Source organism: Rhinatrema bivittatum, chromosome 2, assembly GCF_901001135.1.
Source record: "Rhinatrema bivittatum chromosome 2, aRhiBiv1.1, whole genome shotgun sequence".
NCBI classification, from domain to species: domain Eukaryota; kingdom Metazoa; phylum Chordata; class Amphibia; order Gymnophiona; family Rhinatrematidae; genus Rhinatrema; species Rhinatrema bivittatum.
Window position 1 is genome coordinate 659907003 of NC_042616.1, and position 21996 is coordinate 659928998.

The 21996-nt window shown below is 44.4% G+C and overlaps 1 protein-coding gene across 3 annotated transcripts in view; it reads right to left on the minus strand.

The window, feature by feature from the left end:
* ARFGEF1 (ADP ribosylation factor guanine nucleotide exchange factor 1) overlaps positions 1-21996 on the minus strand; it is a 626657-nt gene that overhangs the window by 110869 nt on the left and 493792 nt on the right. For all 3 annotated transcript variants that reach the window (XM_029591432.1, XM_029591431.1, XM_029591434.1), the window contains one exon: positions 13929-14059. In XM_029591432.1, coding sequence (XP_029447292.1) covers positions 13929-14059 — 131 coding nt within the window. The remainder of the gene's footprint in view (positions 1-13928; positions 14060-21996) is intronic.

Below are 21996 nucleotides of genomic sequence, written 5' to 3' on the forward strand. Positions count from 1 at the left end.
TTGATTTTATTTATTTATTTTATTTATTTATACCGGCATTGCATCCTCTGTAGGCTTCCCTGGTCGGTCTTGTGCATTTGAATAAACGGAGAGGAATTTGTAGGTCGATTATGGTGTGTTGGTGAATGATTTTTTATATCAAGGTGATGGATTTGTAAATGACTATGAACTGAATTGGTAACCAGTGGAGGTCTTTTAGGACTGGGGAAATGTGGTCTCTTTTCCTAGTGTTTGTTAGTAGATGGGCTGCTGCGTTTTGAACCATTTGGAGTGGTTTTGTGTATGAGGAAGGGAGTCCAAGTAATGTAGAGTTGCAGTAGTAGAAAATGAGGGCTTGGAGGATGGTTCTGAAGTCTTTGGCGTGGAAGAGTGGTCTTATCCTTTTTTAAACTTGCAGTTTATAGAAGCAGTCTTTGGTGGTTTTATTGATTTGGGATTTGAAGTTCAGTTAATTGTCGATTAGCACACCTAGATCCCTCACATGAGTAGTTTGTAGGTTGGTTGGGAGACAAGCTGTGAGATTGTTGTCAGGAGTTATGAGTAATACTTCAGTTTTAGAGGAGTTTAGTACCAGATTTAGGCTGTTGAGGAGGCTTTTGATTTCTAGGTGACAGGAATCCCAGTATTCGAGGGTTTTTGAGTATGATTCTTTGATGGGGATCAGGATCTGGATGTCGTCTGCATAGAGAAAGTGTATTAAATTGAGGTTGGTAAGGAGTCGGCAGAGTGGTAGGCTATTGGGGAGGTGCTGATTGCTGCTATTGGCACTGAAGCCCATTCTGCTGCCTCCTCTGTGCAGGCCCCATGGGCTTCCAGTTCCTCCATGCTCTCGTACATTGTGAGATCCGCATAGAGAAAGTGCTACTCTTGTACATTCCCAAAGATTACATGTGCCAAACAGTAAAAAGTAATTTTTTTTTTTTTACATCTGCTGTCTTATCTTAGTTTTCTAATCGGTTGGTCACAGGCATTTTTTTCCCCACCTTCCCTTTCTTATTTTTTTGCCATTCCTTTTATATTGCCTTTTTTTCTATTTCTTTTCTCGCCATCTGTCTTCTTCCCTCAAACACACAGTCAGGTTTTCATTCTCACATGCTTTCTCTCTCTCTCACATACACACACACAGGCTCTCACTCTCACATGCTCTCTCTCATACAATCATTCATACACACAGTCTCTCACTGGCACATGCTGTCTGAGTCTCACACACACAGGCTCTCTCTCTCACTCCCACATGCTGTCTTGCTTAAGCACAGGCTCTCACTCTCACATGCTCTCTCTCATACAATCATTCATACATACAGTCTCTCACTGGCACATGCTGCCTGAGTCTCACACACACAGGCTCTCTCTCACTCCCACATGCTGTCTTGCTCAAGCACAGGCTCTCACTGTCACATGCTCTCTCTCATACAATCATTCATACACAGTGTCTCTCAATGACACATGCTGCCTGAGTCTCACACACACACAGGCTCTCTCTCACTCCCTCATGCTGTCTTGCTCAAGCACAGGCTCTCACTGTCACATAGAAAAAACAGAATTCCTACTCTTGGAATGCAAAAGCATGGAAAACATCCAAAACCCTATCACACTCAAAAACAAAAAAAAAATTGTACTTACAGAGAAAGTAAGAAAACTCGGAGTGATTATTGACACAGAACGTAACCTAAAACAACACATCGCTAAAGGTAAGGGAAGGAAAAGCCAAACTCATGACCCTTAGAAGACTAAAACCTTTACTGACAAGAAATAACTTCCTTTCAGTATTACAAGCTCTAATTTTCGCTAGTACTTATTACTGTAATGCACTCCTACTTGGATTGCCATACACAACGATTAGACCACTCCAAATAATGCAGAACACGGCTGCTAGAATCCTGACGGGTAAAAGTAAAAGAGACCACATCACTGAAACCCTAATGGAATTACACTGGTTACCCATCGAGCAAAGAATACACTATAAAACACTATGTACCATACATAAATTAATACATAATGAAAAAGCTGAATGGCTGAATACAGCCCTCCGTGTACACGTCCCTAACAGAAACCTGAAATCAGCTAACAAGGCTTTACTGACCATCCCTTCAATTAAAACGGCTAAACTAACCCAAGTAAGGGAAAGAGCACTTTCCTTAGCAGGTCCTATGCTATGGAACTCCATGCCTATCGAGATCTGCTTACAGACAGACATCAAAACCTTCAGAAAACAGTTAAAAACATGGTTATTCAAACAAGCATACAACAAAGAGAAAGGAGAATAGAACACAGGGAAAAAGAAAAAGCGATCTGCAGAACACCCTAGCACACTAATCCAATCTACATGGGTATATGTTCTATTTTTTATTCTTAAATATTTTTGATCACCAAAGATTAAACTATCTATTTTAAACCTGTTACAAAAATGGACATGATATAACACAACCATTTAGGAATAATTATAACGATCTATGTTACCGTAATATATTGGCACATGTTTAGTGATAGAATTTATCTGTTTCCAATATTGATATTTATGCCTTAGTGTAAACCGTTATGATGGTACCTAACAATGCCGGTATAGAACATTTTTAAAATAAATAAATAAATGCTCTCTCTCATACAATCATTCATACACACAGGCTCCCACTGTCACATGCTGTCTCTCTCGCACACACAGAGGCTCTCACATGCTGTCTCTGCAAACATTCAGGTCTTCACTCCCACACAGTCTATCAACTCATCTCATACATGCACACATACACACTCTACAATCCCTCAGCCTCTCTCTCACCTCTGGGCCTCCTCTTCACGGGCCGCTGCAGGATGGGCTCTGCAGCAGCCCTGGTCTTCTCGGGCCGCGCTGCTCCTCTTCTGCACGCGGCTGATGCTCCTCCTCCTTCCTGCCCGTGCGGCTCCGGCAACATTTTTCTTCCAGCCCCGCGTGGGCAGAAAGGAGGAGGAGCACCTGCACGTTTAGACGCGACTGTTTTCTTCGAGCCGTGGTGACGTGAGCTCCACCACGGCCCTGCTGATCTTCTTGATTTTCGGGTCGTGCCTCCTCCCTTTTGGGGTTGGAGGAGGCGAGTCTCCAGCCTCACCCCGCCTCCCCGCAGTAGCGGCAGCCAATGAATGGTAGCCGGGGAGAGCGGTGCCGCGGACCGGCAAAAAAACCCCAATGGCCCGGTCCCGGTCCGCGGACCAGTGGTTGGGGACCTCTGCCCTAGAGTACCCTAACTGAGATTCTCATCCTTCAAGAAGAAGCCGGTCGATTTGAAACTTTTCGTATGATTCAAGCACCTTTTTAATTGATAGGGATAAGTTAGAATTTTTTAGCTCAGGTGAGTTTTTAGTTAGACACCTGGACTACTTTTCTTATTGGAACCTCACTGTCGGGATGCCCTAATTCTAATGCATCATTAGTATCCTTTGAAGATACCTCCCTCCGAACCATGCGCTGCTGAGCGACTGTCGGCTTTCCCCTTTGTTCTAGTTTAAAAGTTGCTCCATCTTCTTTTTAAAGGCTAGCGCCAGCAGTCTGGTTCCACTCTGGTTAAGGTGGAGCCCATCTCTTCGGAAGAGACTCCCCCTTCTCCAAAAGGTTCCCCAGTTCCTTACAAAACTGAATCCCTCTTCCTTGCACCATTGTCTCAACCACACATTGAGACTCCGGAGCTCTGCCTGCCTCTGGGGACCTGCGCGTGGAACAGGGATCATTTCAGAGAATGCTACCCTGGAGGTTCTGGATTTAGGCTTTCTACCTAAGAGCCTAAATTTGGTTTCCAGAACCTCCCTCCCACATTTTCCTATGTTGTTGGTGCTCACATGTACCATGACAGCCGGCTCCTCCCCAGCACTGTCTAAAATCCTATCTAGGTGACGCGTGAGGTCTGCCACCTTCGCACCAGGTAGGCATGTTACCAGGTGATCCTCACGTCCACTAGCCACCCGGCTATCTACATTCCTAATAATCGAATCATCAATTATTATGGCCGACCTAACCCTTCTTTCCTTCCTAGGCAGTAGGCCTTGGGGAGACATCCTTGGTGCGAAAAAACAATGCACCATCTGGAGAGCAGGTCCTTGCTACAGGATCCTTTCCTGCTGCACCAGGTTGATGCTCTCTAATCATGAGACCTTCTTCCTCCAAGGCAGCACCAGGGCTGCCAGTCTGAAGTTGGGACTTGGCCACTATGTCCCTGAAGGTCTCATCTATATACCTCTCTGTCTGCCACTCTAGCCTCCAGAGATCGGACTCGTTCTCTGAGAATCAGGAGCTCTTTTCATCGCATGCACGTGTACAATTTCTCACCGGCGGGTATAAAATCATACATGTGACACTCGACGCAAAAGACTGGGAAGTTGGAGGAAGTGACGTCATCCGCTTGAATGGCAGCGTGAGTCTCGAGCTCCCCTCTTGGAATTGAACAATCCCCCATATAATACAGCAATCCGCTGGCTTTTCGCTGTCAAATTGAAGGTACAGCACGATCACGTATTAAGATGTCTGTCAGAAAGAACATCGCTGATCTCCGGCAGTTCTCCTTCGATGGGGAGACCAAAAAGAAAAAGAAGGGCCTAGTGGATACTGGGCCTGGGGAGACCGTAGTCGTAGAAAGCCCCGAGCGGCAGCGAGCAGGTTCTCTGGTGGCGGGGAGCAACATGATCGACCCGGAAATCTTGCGGGCGGTCTTCCAGGCCTGGATTAAAGAGATTTGGGATGGAATGGTAGCACTAAAATCGGAGTTCCAGCAACTAGCAGCAGACTTACGGCACTAGCATGAGGAGCTGGGGAAGCGGGTAGACTCTGTGGAAAACCAATTGACCGCGCTGGAGTCTGCCTTAGACATAGCATGAACCAAAATAACTCAGCTCAAATAGGAAATAGAAGACCTCAACACCTGGCTCAAGGACCTTGAGAACAGGTCCAGGCGGGGGAATCTGCGTTTTCGCGGGATCCATGAGGGAGATGCCAATGCTGACTGGGCAAAGGTAGTTAAAGACATTTGCCTGTTGATTTTAAATGGGGGAAATGCAGATGCCCTGCAAGGGGAGCCTAATATCATGTTGGATCGCGCTCATAGGTCTCTGGCAAAACCCTGAGGCAATATTCCCAGAGACATTGTAGTCAGCTTTCATGAATTCCAACTAAAAGAAAAAATAATGAAACAGGTGCGGCAAATAACAGACCTACAATGGCACGGAAGTAAAGTTGAAATTTTCCAGGATCTCTCCCCTATCACAATCCAAAAACGGCGGGAGTTTCGCGAGCTACTTCAAGTGCTGAGAGCTGGAGACTGCAGATACAAATGGCTGTTCCTGTTCAGCTTGCAATTTACCATCAACAGAACCACATCGCGAGTGCAGACGGTAGAGGATATGGCAAATATTTTGCAAGAAGCTGGTATTATGAAGGGCACGACACCTGAGACCAAACAGCAAGTACATTCTAGTGCTTCCCAAGCTGCACATCAACGATGGCAGAGAGTACCATATGGTGGCAAACGCCTGAGACGCCATTCCGAAGGAGAAATGGGAACAAGAAGAGCAGACATTTGAGTCCACTTGCCAAAGTTCGGATATACTTGGAGTTCTGGGGTTACATAAAGTTTGGGTATACAGCAGGGCACCGGGCCCGGCTGATGACTTATACTTCATATTGGTAGTGGAATTCAGCTGGATCAGCACAGCTATTTGCAAACTGTTGAAGTTTATCACCATTTATTGAGTAATAAGTCTGAGTAAGGAAATGTTGGAAAGGTGGATCAAATATTAGGTTTCATTATTGTGTATAGGGGGGCACCACGTGGCTATGCAATGGATGATATTATTCCTCAGTGATTATGGGGGTGGGGGGAGGGTATAGGGCAGCTAAATAAGGGAATAGATTATGGAGGGTGCTTGATGCTGTGGAAGTGCTTATATGATATGCGGGGTTTAACGTTTAACTCTCGGGTGTCATGCAGTTGGAAGGGGGAGACAACTGACTGTACAATGGTTTCCAGGTTTAATTATGCTTCTCTCCTCTGTGGCCATGAATAATAGGGCGGGAACACTTAAAGTGATGTCCTGGAATGTCAAAGGGCTAAATACATACCAAAAGAGGAAGAGATTATTGCAAGATTCCCTTAACACCAAAGCGGATATATTATTCTTTCAAGAAACACACTTAAAAAAAGATACAAAAGGTTATTAGCTTCACAGAATTTCCCTTCTCAGTTCTTTGCAGCGGCCACACCTAAGGGCAAATATAGTGGTGTGGGAATCCTCTTTTCCAAAAATCTGACAGTGGATGTTCAGACTGTAGTCTGAGATCAGGAAGGCCGATACATATTCCTTAAAATCAAAATCGGCACGCAATATATCCATTAGTTAATGTTTATGCACAGAGTGCTGGGCAAGGGACCTTTATAGAGAAAGTATCTAAGGTATTGCAACAATGGGCAGAGAGATCACTGATTGTTGGAGGAGACTTCAATATGACCAGTTATCCCTTTCTAGACTCTAGCAGGGGTGGAAGCACACACTCCCAGATCCATAGAAAGTGTTTGAAGGCACTAATGCAGGATTGGAATCTAGTAGATATTTGGCACCTCTTCCACACTACAGAACGAGATTACACTTTCTTCTCGAAGGCTCATGGGACGTCCTCCCGGATAAACATGTTTCTAGTTGACAAAGCCCAGGTTAACTATGTGCAAGCCACAGGTATAGATGCAATAACGTGGTCTGACCATGCAGCTATCTGGCTTACACTGAAGGGCTTGGGTGGACAGGGGGGAGAAAGATACTGGAGGTTGAATGAGAGCCTGTTAGATGATGACCAGTATAAAAATCAATTCAAACAAGAGATGGAACAATATCGACTTGATAATGATATGGCTGATGATTCTCCAAAATTGCTCTGGGACTGTTTTAAGGCGGTGGCCAGGGGCAAACTGATTGCTAGAGCTGCATTTGTCAAAAAAGATAGAGAGCGCCAACAGTTAGATATTTTACGACAATTGGGTAATTTGGAAATTAGACATAAAAGACATTCAGACTCTCGAGTACGTATACAACTGGATAAAATCAGGGCAGACCTCAATCATCTAGATTTAGGGAATATAGCTCATCAACTAGATAAGGTGAAACAGTTTTTCGAGAGGGGGAACAAGGCAGGGAAGTTATTAGCACGTCGTCTCAAAGCACAAATGAGTCTCAATCAAATACTGAAAATCAAAAATGAGCAGGGGGAAATAGTTTCAGATAATGAAGCTATACGAAATAGATTTACTCAAATCTACTAGAAGCTATATTCCAGAAGATCAGATATATCTGAAGATAAGATAGAGGAATATTTAAAAGGTATCATACTGCCACAGATACAGGTCCCTACACAACAAGTGGTATGTATTTTATTTAGAATATATTAAAAGTTTTCCTTTAAATAATATATGGAGTTAGAGAAAGGTTTCATATATATAGTGTAGGTGCCCAGCACCACTATTAAGTGGTATTATAATCATTAACCTTCCTCCTCCTCCTTAAGTTCTTTTTTTGAATTTTTTTTTTATATTTATATTTATCCCAATAAACCTGAAGACTCTTCCGTGGCGGTAGAATGTTGTTATGTGCGTGCTCTGCGTTGTTAACTCTATAAGACTAAAAATGATGAAAATGAAGAGTAAAAACAGACTTCCCCGGTTATTGTTGGTGTGTCCGTCCTTCAATGGTGATCCCGACATGCACGTTGCATGTTTCAGACGTAAAAGCCTTTCCTCAGGGGCCTCGATGAATCCTGAAAACCAACTTCACGGGGTCTGCAACTCTTCTCTCAGCTGTTCTTAAAATGCTGACTGTCTCTGCCACATAGCGATCTGCCTCTGTCGATCGCCAGAAGAATAGTCCGTCTGGTTTACTCTGACTCCTTTTATATACTCTTTTGAGGTTGCTCATTGGCTGATTTCGCCCCAACTGATATATATAAAAGGAGTACTCTTTTGAGGTTGTTCATTGGCTGATTTCGCCCCAACTGATCGCCGGAAGTACCTCAAAAGAGTACTCAAAATTAGCATTTGGTGACCACTATAATCACAAAAAAATCTGCAAATGTTATGTTATTTCATACCTATAGACCCTTTTTCCCATCATGACACACCTGACGGACAACGTTCACATGTGTGACACACTGTTTATTATAATCCATGGCAGAAGTTAAAAAAAAAAAAAAAAAAAAAAAAAAAAGGTCCAATAATCCTTTTATTATGAAGAATGACACAAGGGAAAGAAGAACTGTTTCTGAACAGAAATTACATAAATAGTAAACCTCCCATACCAGAACACCACCAACTTCCAGCAAACAGTAACCACTTTACCGAAGAAAAGGCAACACAAAATAGTACACCAGGCCTTAAAACTCCAATACTCCTCCTATTAGGAAAATGGAACAAGCCAGGATGCTATAGAGCCCTTCACAGAAACTACAGGCCAGAAAAAATCCTCGCCTCAGTCACACGTGCAGCCCTTAACTAATAAAGAATAAAGAGACCATATTAAGCATAAATAGAAACATGCAGACCAAAACTGAACTGGAAACAGCAATAAGCCAGAGACTGTATGCAGAGCAACAAAAGAAAAGGGAAACATCACCAGTCCTCATAAAACAAAATAAGAAATATAAAATCAATAGCAGTAAAACCTAATAAAAAGAACAGATTATTTCAAAACAGCTGATAAATGGAATATCCAATAATTAAAAAACTCATATCAAAAATTTCCAGACACCAATAATTAAAAATAATAAGGATAAAAAAATGCTCTGCTCTCCATACCTGGAAACGTTTGATTTCTTGGTGTCCTGAGATTGTTGTGAATTGGGGGGGGGGGGGGGGGGGAGAGTTGCTTGCATCTTTCTCTTCTCTCTCAGTCACACACAAGCTCGCTCTCTCTCACATAGGCTCTCAATCACACACATATACACGTTTTCTCTCTCTCTCTTTCACTTATGTAGGTTCTCAATCACACTCATACATATACAGGTTCTCAATCACACACTTACATACAGGCTTTACCCCTTATTCAGTAAGGGGTAATAGCGCGTCGAAAATGCGCATCCAACCCCCCTCCCACCGAAACTAATAGCGCCCACAACATGCAAATGCATGTTGATGGCCCTATAAATTATTTCCGCGCGATACACAAAGTAAAATGTGCAGCCAAGCCGCACATTTTACTTTCAGAAATTAGCGCCTACCCAAACGTAGGCGTTAATTTCTCTAGGCACAGGGAAAGTGTACAGAAAAGCAGTAAAAACTTAATATCCGACTTAATATTATGGCGATATTAAGTCGGAGGTCCCAAAAGTTAGAAATAATCAAAAAGAAAAAAGAAAAAAAATGTAAAATTGGCCCGCAGGTTGAAATCCGGACGCTCAATTTTGCCGGCGTCCGGTTTCCGAACCCATGGCTGTCAGCGGGTTTGAGAACAGACGCCGGCAAAATTGAGCGTCAGCTGTCAAACCGGCTGACAGTCGCCGCTCCTGTCCAAAAAGAGGCGCTAGGGACGCGCTAGTGTCCCTAGCACCTCTTTTTACCGTGGGCCCTAATTTGAATAATTTTATTTACTGTGCGCGCGCCGGGAGAGCAGGCACTTACCCGCTCTCCCGCGATTTTTACTGTATCGGCTGATACATGCTATCTCCACACACAAAGGATCTCAATCACACACTTACGTAATCAGGCTCTCAATCACTCACATACATGCTATCTCTTACACACACACACACACACAGGGTCTCAAAAATATATGCTCGCTTGCTCACTCACTCACTCTCACTCTCTCCCCCACCGAAGAACAACTAGCGGCTACAACAGCCTCCTCTTCTTCCAGCCCTTGCAGCCTTGAGAAAGGAGTCCCATTAGCCAAGGGGACAGAAGTTGCTCCTCTTTTTGCTCCAGGCCGTGCTGCTCTTCTCCTTTGGGCCGATGCTAGATGCACTTGTACCTAGCATGGTCTCTTCTTCCCATGCTCGCGGCCTCTGCACACCACTTCCTCTTCTAGTCTGCGGGGGGTTGGGAAGAAGACACCATGCTGCTAGTACCGCTGAGTGCTTCTTCCAGCAATCCTGCCATGTTCTGCCCGGGCTATCAGTATTTTAAGTCCGGGCGGAGGAAAAGTTCACATCTCACTGGGGAAGGGTGAGCAGCTGGGCCAGCAGGGGACCGGAAAGTGTGGTGACACACCTGCATGTGCTTGGTGACACACGGTTGAGAACCACTGCTACAGACTATTTTTTATTCATTGAAGAAAAACCCTCAGGGTTTACAATTATTAAAAATATAACAAATAATCATATCAAATACAAAATATACACCAATAATAGAATAATCAGTATATCAAATAAATACACAAATACATTCAAATACTTTAACTTAGCCGTAGCCCACTCTCGCTAGTGATAAGTAAATGATTAACAGACATTAACAGAGATATTAAAAAAAAACTAATTATAACAAATATTATACAGAAATCCAACACAAATGCTGGTATTGAGTAATACAGTCCCAACACTTCACTCAGATGTATAAATATATAGTTTCATTTATTCAAAAATTGGCAACTCCATTGTTATAATGCATAGTCTTTCATGCACACGGGGTCCCCCGACACGGTCCCGTGTTTCGCCAGCAGCTGCGTCGGGAGGGATGCCCATAAACTTAAACAGGAAATTCTAAAAATTAAATTACAAAGGACTGTATGAGAAATGGTAATGGTACAGAATCAGTACAAATTAGTGCACGCATACATTTTACCTTTAGATGGAATTCTTAAGTTCCTGGCATGGAGTGCGTTCAATGGATGAACCCCACAAAACCTCCAAAGAAGACTGTGGCTTTTGCCCAATCATCAGACGACTCATCTGGCGAAGAGTCCGCCCTTCCGCCACAACAAACTATTCAACCCATATCTGGACCCTCATCATCCTCATCTATTGCTGCTGCTTTTTTAGATCCAGCACCAGTTCCTCGCAACAATCGGGGTTCGAGAACACGAGGCCGTCCACCAATGAACTCGCGATCCACTCGCACCACACGACAGCAACAGGATCCTTGGCAGTAAACTCGGATATAGTCTTTAACCTTTCTTCCAGGACATTATCACAAGATGAGTTAAATTTGCTTGCGAAAGGACTTTCTTTTGTGCCTACTGCTAAGGTTGATATCTTTGATGTTCAGGTTCATTTATATCGTTTCTTTAGATCTCTGAAACTGAAACTGTTCTTTTCAGATGTCCCTCCTGTACAAGACGACTCTCTAGTTTCAGTAAAATCCAGATGGGTTCCCCCAGGTCCAGTAGACCCTATGATACTAGCTTTTGAGAAACTGGTTCAGAATGATATTAAATTATTGACTCAAGATCATCAATATATGCACTTTAACTTATCTAAACATGAAAGATCTCTGTTATGTTCTTTATCTGAAGACCCGTCTATTATCATTAAATCGGCAGATAAGGGTGGGGGTGTGGTAGTTTTGAATAGAGCGGATTATAAAACTGAGGTTCTTTGCCAGCTGCAGGATACGTCTTTCTATCTGCCCTTACCCTCAGACCCGACAGAAATATTGAAGTTAGAAATTGCTTCGATTGTACAGGATGCTGTTTCCCATCATTATATTACCAATCGGGAAGCCAATTTCCTCACCATTCAAAGCCCTGTTGTACCAGTGTTTTATATACTCCCGAAGATTCACAAGTCCCTTGTGAATCCACCAGGGCGCCCAATAGTATCAGGGATAGGCTCGGTTTTGGAGCCCCTCTCACAATTCGTGGACATTTTTTTGAGACCTTTTGTCCCAACGATTAAATCATATGTACGTGACTCCTCCCACCTTATCACTTTATTAGACAATGTTAATTTTCCCTCAACACCTTTTTTACTCATTACTTTGGATATCGTATCCCTTTATTCTAACATCCCCCAAACTGAAGCCCTTACAGTAATTGAGAACACTTTAAACTCCCGCACAGAACCATCTAGGGTCCCCACCTCGTTTCTAATGCAACTCACTACCTTGGCGTTGACTAAAAATTACTTCCGGTTTGATTCTTCCTTTTACCAACAGATCAAAGGGACTGCAATGGGTGCCACAATGGCACCCAGTTTAGCATGTTTGTTTGTAGCTCAATTCGAAGAGACGTATATATACCCTTCAAGCTGGTGGATTTTTGTACATTCATGGTACCGTTACATTGACGATATTTTGTTAATTTGGTTAGGGACTGAAATACAATTTTATTTATTTTTTGACTGGTTAAATCAATGTAACCCTCACATGCAGTTCAGCTTTTGTTTACACTATTCGGAGATACCCTTTTTGGATGTACTAATATCTAATACAGGTTCCAGTTTTTCCACCTCTATTTATCGCAAGGACACTGATCGTAACACAATATTAAAGTTCGACAGTTGTCATCCCAAACATCTTAAAAAGAATATCCCCACCGGACAATTTCTGAGGTTGCGTAGACTATGCTCCTCCACGACTGATTATGTAGAAAAAGCTAAGGAGATGCTCTCCCGGTTTAGGCTGAGAGGGTACCCTTATAAAGTTTTAAGATCTGCCTATAAGAGAGCCCTATATGTTAACCGGGATTGGCTATTTCTTCCATCACGAAGAGATGATAACTCTTCCCTAAACTGCATTTTGCCTTTTTCACCATCTAGCCATGCGATATCGATTATTCTCAAAAAACATTGGTCTTCCCTAGCACTCTCTAATATGTTTCAAAGCTCTTTAAGGTTCACGTACCGTAGAGGGAAAAACCTCCGAGACATCCTGACTAACTCAGATTTTCTATCGACACGCTCTAGTGGCATACAGATGGGCACTCACAGACCCTGTGGAAACTGTTCGGTATGTAAACACACAACCACTCTCTCCCAATTTACTGAACCCCTTACTACAAGGTGTTATACCCTGCATCAAGATTCGGACTGTGCCTCTGTAGGCGTAGTATATATCATCCGTTGTCCCTGTGACATGTTATACGTAGGTAAAACTAAAAGACAGATTCGTACCCGAGTGATTGAACATAGATCAAATATAAAACATTCCCGAAACTTGGCCCCTCTAGTTGATCATTGGCTAGCACACTCTCACACAGTATCTGACTTATTCTTCTTTGTTTTAGAAACTGTTACACCCTCATTGCGTGGTGGTGACTTTGACATTTTATTGACACGTTGTGAACAAAGGTGGATACATCGGTTAGATTGTGTGACACCGAAGGGCCTTAACAAAGAAATCGAATGGTTTCACTTTACATGATTTTGATAGGTTGCAGCTGACACATCTCCATCTGTGATTGGTTGGCTTTTCCTCTCCTCTGATTGGTTTGTAAAATCTGGTTGGCGCGAGTTTTGACAGCTTTAAAGTTGGTTCGGATCCTTGCTTGAACGCACTCCATGCCAGGAACTTAAGAATTCCGTCTAAAGGTAAAATGTATGCGTGCACTAATTTGTACTGATTCTGTACCATTACCATTTCTCATACAGTCCTTTGTAATTTAATTTTTAGAATTTCCTGTTTAAGTTTATGGGCATCCCTCCCGACGCAGCCGCTGGCGAAACACGGGACCGTGTCGGGGGACCCCGTGTGCATGAAAGACTATGCATTATAACAATGGAGTTGCCAATTTTTGAATAAATGAAACTATATATTTATACATCTGAGTGAAGTGTTGGGACTGTATTACTCAATACCAGCATTTGTGTTGGATTTCTACATAACCAGTTTGAATGCTGGCCATAGCTCGGTTGCTTGTGGTAACAAATATTATACAAAATTACTTTAAAGGGTAAATTATACACATTTAAAAATCATATTTTGGCAAACTTGGGATTTTACAAAATAACATTCATATGCACCACCTTTAAAATTTTAATTTCAAATACTGATTGTTACCTGGTTCTTACATCTAATTTGCATCTGTTGATGATGCAGGATAATTCAAAGAGAATTGGGAACCATCCTCTCACCCATATTCGGTCTTCAGGAGCTACATTTATATCATCACTTGTGTATTCTTTGAAGGCCTTAAAACAAACAAAATGAATTACTAAGCACAAGTATAGGATTTTGTTTCCCAAGATTTTTCACCAGCAAAGCAATATAGGACTGGCGTATGGCTCAGGTTATACTGCTGTATGCTACAGAACAGGAGTTGCTTATTTAATTCTCCTGTCCCAAATGGGGCCAACAGGGCTCAGGCATGCCATGGAGGTGATGCCCTATAGTTGATAAAGGAGACTGCCACCCTGGTAATGATCCTTACCATCACAACAGCTCAAATGGCATAATCTCAAAGGAGATTTCCCCCTCTGATTCTTGGTGGACTGTCTTAGGAGGAGGAGTATACAGATAAAGGGAACATAAATCTTTTCATCAAACTACTTATTTTGTCTTAGCTACCAAAAGAATGTAGATCACACTTGATTATGTGTCTTTATTCTTGCTTTCCAAGCATTATGGATTCTTCATTTTATACGTTCTTGAATTCCGATACCATTTTTACCTCTACCACCTCTATTAGGAGATCATACCATCCATCCAGCACCCTATCTCTACAGAATTGCTTCTTTAATTAACTCTGGATTTACCCCTCACCTTTACCAGGTCTTCAAAAGCATGCGCTTGGGATCTCACAATCAGTTTAATTTTCAGATGTTTTAGATCAATTTGCATAATTTGGAACCCTAATTCATGCATATTTTTCATATCTACCCTGAAAACTCAAATGGCCGTGGGGTCCCCAGGACAAGTTTGGGAAACTGACATATCATAACCCTTCCTTCTAGAATTTACTTTCCACAAATGCTTGCTGCCTGCAAATGTCTCAATCATCTCTCTGTTCCTCTTTTCCAAAGTATACAAATCTGGGTCATGCTTCACTTTTTATTTATTGATTATCTGAATTTATTATATGCCTTTTTGTATAAGAAATCTACTCAAGGTTGGGTACAGCACATTAGAAGAGCAACATACAAGAACACAGTAGCACCATAACAACAGAATAAGATGCACATTAATAACTAAACTAGTATATAAGTCAACAGTAATTGTAGCATCTTAACAATAGAAGAGGGTGTAGAATGGTAAGGAACTGAATTAGGAACAGTAATAACCAACTTAAAATCAACAGTATTGATCTACTTAAAATCGACAATAATACATAGTCTTAACAAATACATAAACATCTCTGAATGTAGACCTTTCATCTGCTGGGGTAAGTAGGACTTGCTGGGAAAGAATGCTTCAATTCTTAAAAATTTTTTTTAAAGGGTTAAACTATTGTTGGCTGTGTTAGTTTTTAAGGCTAGTGCTTGTTTCAACTGTTAAGAATTCTGTGTGTTTAGGGATATACAGACTTTGGATTAATTTTGTGAGCTAGTATAAATTAGTATTTATTTGTAAGTGTAAAGAATTGTATGTTTTTAAGAAAACAGATTTTATATTCATTTTGAGTTAGTAAAAGTTAGTGTTTGCTTTTAAGTATTAGAATTGTGAGTTTGCAAAGGTCACTTACTTGATCTGAAAAGGTGAGCGTACTGGTTAATGGGCAGCTAGTTACTAGTTTGAGTCCCACCCACCCGTCACTTTTTTGTTATACAGATACCCCAACTCCCTAAGTAGGAGGAAAATCTTCAAAATAAGAGTCAATTAGTATTTAGAACAATATACAGTGGGCCCTTGAGTTACGACCAACATTCCCGGTCTTGAGTTACGAACAGATAGCAAGTGTTGCTTACCTGTAACAGGTGCTCTCACAGGACAGCAGGATGTTAGTCCTCACATATGGGTGACATCATCAGGATGGAGCCCAATCATGGAAAACTTCTGTCAAAGTTTCCAGAACTTTGACTGGCCCCTACTGGGCATGCCCAGCACGGCACTAACCCTGCAGCCAGCAGGGGTCCCCCTTCAGTCTTATTTCATAGCTACAGGCAGTGCCGAAAAAATAAAACAACAAAACGTTACGAACCCAACATTGCGGAGCGGCGGGCGGGTTTTGTGAGGACTAACATCCTGCTGTCCTGTGAGAACACCTGTTACAGGTAAGCAACACTTGCTTTCTCACAGGACAAGCAGGATGGTAGTCCTCACATATGGGTGAGTACTGAGCTGAGGATGTCCGAACATGCACCAAATATACCCAACGGCGTGCAACAGGCACAACAACTGGGGTGGAATTTGGTAGAGGGCATCCTAAACCCCACCGGGCAGGCAGAAGGGTGTTGGTAGGTCATGTTGGAAATAGGTTACGCAGGACAGATTGGCCGAAGATGGAATCTTGTCTTCCAGCTTTGTCCAAGCAATAGTGGGCTGCGAAAGTGTGGAGAGAACTCCAGGTGGCAGCCCTGCAAATGTCAGGAAGCGGCACCGATCGTAGGTGTGCTACTGAAGTCGCCATGGCCCTTACAAAGTGTGCTTTAACACGGTCTTGGAAAGGAATACCTGCTTGCTGATAGTAAAAAGATATGCAGTCCGCCAACCAGGAGGAGAGAGTCTGCTTACCCACAGGTTGCCCTAATTTGTTAGGATGGAAAGAGACGAATAACTGAATGCTCTTCCTGTGGGCAACTGTACGGTCTAGGTAGAACACTAGAGCCCGTTTACAGTCAAGGGTATGCAGAGCCTGTTCCCCTGGGTTAGAGTGGGGCCTGGGAAAAAAGATAGGTAGTATGATGGATTGATTAATGTGAAACTCCGAAACTACCTTAGGCAAAAACTTAGGGTGAGTGCGGAGTAACGCCTAGTCCTGCAGGAGATTAGTATAAGGCGGATAGGTAACTAGGGCCTGTAACTCACTAACCCTGCGAGCTGAAGTGATAGCCAAAAGGAAAATCACTTTCCATGTGAGATATTTTAGGTCACAGGAGTAAAGAGGTTCGAATGGTGGTTTCATGAGCTGCCCGAGAACCAGATTAAGGTCCCAAGAAGGGGCTGGAGGACGTAAAGGTAGCTTGATATGGAGCAAGCCTTTAAGAAAACGTGTTACGAGGGGTTGTACCGATATAGGGACATCCCCGACACCTTTATGGAAGGCGGCTACCGCACTGACATGCATTCTGATGGAAGAGGTCTTTAGACCTGATTCCGATAAATGCCAGAGATAGTCCAAAAACCTAGGGATTGGACAGGAAAAGGGATCAAGGGATTGCGAAGACCACCATGATGTATACCTTTTCCATTTATAGGAATAAGACTTTCTTGTGGAAGGCTTCCGTGAAGCAATCAGGACACGAGAAACCGAATCTGAAAGGTTAAGTGGTTGAAGGATTAACCTTTCAACATCCATGCCGTCAGGGACAAGGCCTGAAGATTGGGATGGCGTAGACATCCGTCGTTCTGAGTGATCAGAAGCGGGTGCGTTCCCAAGGGAATGTGCCTGCGGATGCAGAGATCCTGGAGTATGGGAAACCACACTTGGCGTGGCCAGTGAGGTGCTATCAGGATCATGGTTCCTTTGTCCTGACGGAGCTTCACGAGAGTCTTTGAGAGAAGAGGAAGTGGAGGGAATGCATAAAGCAGACCGGCTGCCCACGAGAGGGAGAATGCATCTCTGGGCTGAGAGCGCTCGCTCCGAATGAGAGAGCAGTAATTGTCCACTTTGTGGTTCTGAGGGGACGCAAAGAGGTCAACTTGGGGATAACCCCATTGCTGGAAGAGAGAGGTCGCTACCGAAGGGTTGAGAGACCACTCGTGCGGTTGGAAGACACGATTCAGTTTATCTGCCAAGACATTGTGCACTCCCAGCAAATAGGTGGCCCTGAGGTACATCGAGTGGGAAAGCGCTTCCGCCCAAATCTGCGCAGCTTCCTGATACAGAAGGAAGGAGCCTGTGCCTCCCTGCTTGTTGATGTACCACATGGCCACCTGGTTGTCCGTCTGAATCAGGATGACATAATTTGATAGGCAATCCTGAAAAGCTCTGAGAGCATATCGCATTGCTCGAAGCTCCAGGAAATTTATCTGGTGTTTGGCTTCCTCTGGAGACCAAGATCCTTGTGTCTGTAGATCGTTCACATGAGCTCCCCACCCGAGGTTGGAAGCGTCAGTGGTGAGAATGAGTTGAGGATCTGGTAGGTGAAAAGGCAGTCCCTGGGGGAGATTGTTCTGATCTTTCCACCAGGCGAGAGACAGACTGAGTGCGTCAGTGATGTGGACAATGGTTGACAGCGGCTGAACAGCTTGAATCCATTGTGACCTCAGAGTCCAATGCATAAGCCTCATGGCCAGGCGGGCCATCGGTGTGAGATGGACTGAGGACACCATGTGTCTGAGAAGGATAAGGAATTGCCGAGCTGTTGCAGTATACTGAGACTGCAACTGGTGAGTGAGGGACACGAGGGTTTGTCGTTGTTGAGTTAGAAAGGCTTTTGCCTGTAAGGTGTCCAAGTCTGCCCCAATGAACGACAAGGTTTGAGATGGGACTAAATAGGATTTCTCATAATTGACGAGAAATCCTAGAGAAATTAGAGTGTGTAGGGTCAAATCCAGGGACGATCGAGCGGCTTGCTGGGTTGGGGCCCTGATTAACCAGTCATCTAGATAGGGGTAGACGTGAACACCTTCTTTCCCGAGAAAGGCTGCGACAACTACGAGACATTTGGTAAAGACTCGTGGTGCCGATGCTAGGCCGAATGGAAGCATCCGTATTGATAGTGCCTTGGGCCTACTAAAAACCTGAGGTACTTGCGATGAGCTGGAGATATCGCAATGTGGGTGTATGCGTCCTGGAGGTCCAGAGAGCAGAGCCAGTCTCCTCTTTGTAGAAGAGGTAGAAGCGAGCCCAAGGTTACCATCTTGAACTTTTCCCGCTAGAGGTACTTGTTGAGGGCACGTAGGTCCAGAATTGGACGAAGCCCCCTGGATTTTTTGGGGATCAAAAAGTACCGGGAATAGAACCCTAGGCCTTATTGTGAAAGAGGGACGGGTTCTATTGCCCTTAACTGGAGAAGGGAAACCTCTTGCTCCAGAAGGACAGAGTGGTCGGTTTCTCTCCTCGCTTGTGTAGAGGTGGTGAGTCCGGTGGAAGAGCAAGAAAGTTCAGGTGGTAACCCTGAGCAATGATTGCTAGTACCCATTGGTCGGATGTGATTGATTGCCACATGCCGTGAAAGTGGCACAATCGACCTCCCACTGATATGCCTGGCAGAGGAATCAGGCTGCTGCTCTCCAAGGGAAAGTAAAAAACCTGAAGCAGGCCCCAGCTGGGGAGCTGCTTGTGGCTTTTGCTTCCGGGGCTGGCGAGGCTGAGGTTTTTGATAAGGCCTCGTAACTCAGGACCTTGTTGGTGGAGGATAGTACTTCCTTGGGCGGAAGAATGACTTCTTAGAGTCCTTCTTGAAGGGCTGTCTAGAAGGGAAGTCAGAAGGTATCGATGAGAGCTGTTTGAGGGTCTCATGATGGTCCTTTAATTCAGCCACTATTTGCTGAATCTTTTCACTGAACAGATTATCTCCTATACAGGGCAGGTCAGAGAGCCTGTCTTGTACTTCTGGGCGAAGGTCAGAAGACTTGAGCCAGGCCCAGCGTCTTGCCGAAATGGCAGTTGCAGACACTCTAGTGGAGGTGTTGAAGATATCGTAAGCTGTTCTTATCTCATGCTTTCCTGCCTCAAACCCCTTGTTGACAAGGATTTGAAGATGTTCTTGGAATTGGTCAGGCAGGGTTTCAGAGAAGTCATGTATTTGCTTGAAAATGACCCTGTTGTATTGGATCATGTACAGCTGGGAAGAAGCAATTTTGGAGATGAGCATGGCCCCTTGGAACACTCGTCGACCAATATTGTCTAGGAACTTGTGTTCCTTAACAGGAGGGGTAGAGGAGTGAGGCTTCTTCCTTTTTGCTTTCTTTTGAGCTGATTCTACCACAACTTAGTAGTGGTCAAGCTGAGATTTTTGAAAGCCAGGGGCTGACTGTACTAGATAGGTAGTTTCAGCCTTTCTGTGTACTGGGGCAATGGATCCAGGGTTTTCCCAGTTCTTTTTGAGGAGGTCAAGAAGAACTTGATGAATGGGAATAGAAGTGATCACTTTAGGGGCATTCAGGAACTGGAGAAGCTCCATCATCTGGTGCCTATCATCTTGCTCCCTCTGAAGCTGAAAAGGGACCAATTCTGACATTTCCTTCACAAAATTAATGAAAGAAAGGTCCTCTGGAGGAGAACGCTTTCTACTTTTAGTAGGAGAGGGAGGTGAAGGTAAGTCATCGGTGGCTGTGGAAGTATCATCACCCCATGTGTCATAAGGATCAGCAGGCTGACCTGTAGGACGAGAAGGGGGTTGGATACCCGAAGGGCCTGGCTGAGGCTCCGAGAAAATCGAAGGAATCACCGGGGGCACCGTGAACACCCTGGGGTGTATCGGTGCCAGCATCGAAGGCATCGATGGCACCGATGTGCGTATCGCCCCCGATGAATGAATTGGTGGCGAGGGACGACATGGCATCGATGGCTGAGGCAATACCCCCTGAAGGAGGAATGCGGAATGGTGTTTCTCCTCCCGATGAAGCTGTCATCAGGGAGCGCACTGGAGCCATCGGAGACCCGGGAATCACCGCTGGAAGGGCAGTCATGAGCGCTTCCATCCGGGATAGCAGCGGTGCCAGCGCTGCTGGAATTGGGTCTGTGACCGGTTCCACTCTCGGTGCCGGTGCTGGAGGAACCTGGAGTCGTTGCATCGCCTTGTCGATGGCCTCCTGGACCAGCCGGTCCAGTTCTTCCCCGAGACCTGGGGCAATCAGCCCCGGCTCCGTGACGGAAGAGGGAGGCTGAGGCACAGTCGGAGGGACCACCTTTACAGGCGGAATCGCGACTCCCAAACCCCGATCGGGTGAGGGTTGCCTCGATGTCCTGGTTGCAGGATTGGTCGGTGCCGTTCCTGGACAGGGCTTCTTCGATGGTGGCTCGGACGGTGGCGAGGTCGATGATTTCGCTCCCTCGACAGTCTGAGACTTACGATGCCGATGGCGATGTTTCTCCCTACGATCCCCTCAATCTTGAGGGGGAGAAACGGGAGTCGATGGCCATGACGACATCGATGGCGGGCGGTCACCGGACGGTTGTCTATGCTGGTGTGACTTCGACGGTGCCGGTTCCGATGACATCGGTGCGATGGACGGCATCGGGGTGTGAGCACGGAAAAGGAGTCCCATCTTCTCCATTCTGGCTTTGCGACCTTTTGGTGTCATGAGGGCACATTTGGTGCAAGTCAGGACATCATGCTCACGGCCTAAACACATTACTGTATATATTGTATACCTGTATATAATTAACTTCTTCTATCTCTCTTTATTTCCTCCACCCCAGTTCAATAGTCCTTGTTAATTGTAACTGCATCTCTTCTTCACGTTTATCTATGTTCTTTGTTATATTCATTGCACCCCTGTTTTTTATGTAAACCGACATGATGTGAACGCTTCTTGAATGCCGGTATAAAAAAACCTTAAATAAATAAATAAATAAATTACACAGACTCCATGAGGGTCTGTGATAGACATGGTGCGAGTACAATCCAGGCACCTACGAAACCCCGACGCCATGGCCATAGAAGAATCGAGCCGCGGTATGGTCGACGGCCAGTAGGCCGCGAGGGCCAAACTCAACGGTAATCAACGAAAAACGGTGAAAAACTTACTGGAGTACCGCGGCCTGAGAAAAGTTAGAGGAGGGACCCCTGTGGGGCAATTTAAGTTTAATTAACTCCGTGAGGAAAATTCCTGTCAGGAATCTCTTCAGAGCTCCTAAACCGCAAGGCTACTGCTGCGCGGAAAAAAGAAGACTGAAGGGGGACCCCTGCTGGCTGCAGGGTTAGTGCCATGCTGGGCATGCCCAGTAGGGGCCAAAGTTTTATTTATTTATTTAACACTTTTTTATACCGACCTTCATAGTAATAACCATATCGGATCGGTTTACATAGAACAAGGGTATAACTGAAGCAATAAATAGAAGTAATTAACAAGAGAAGTG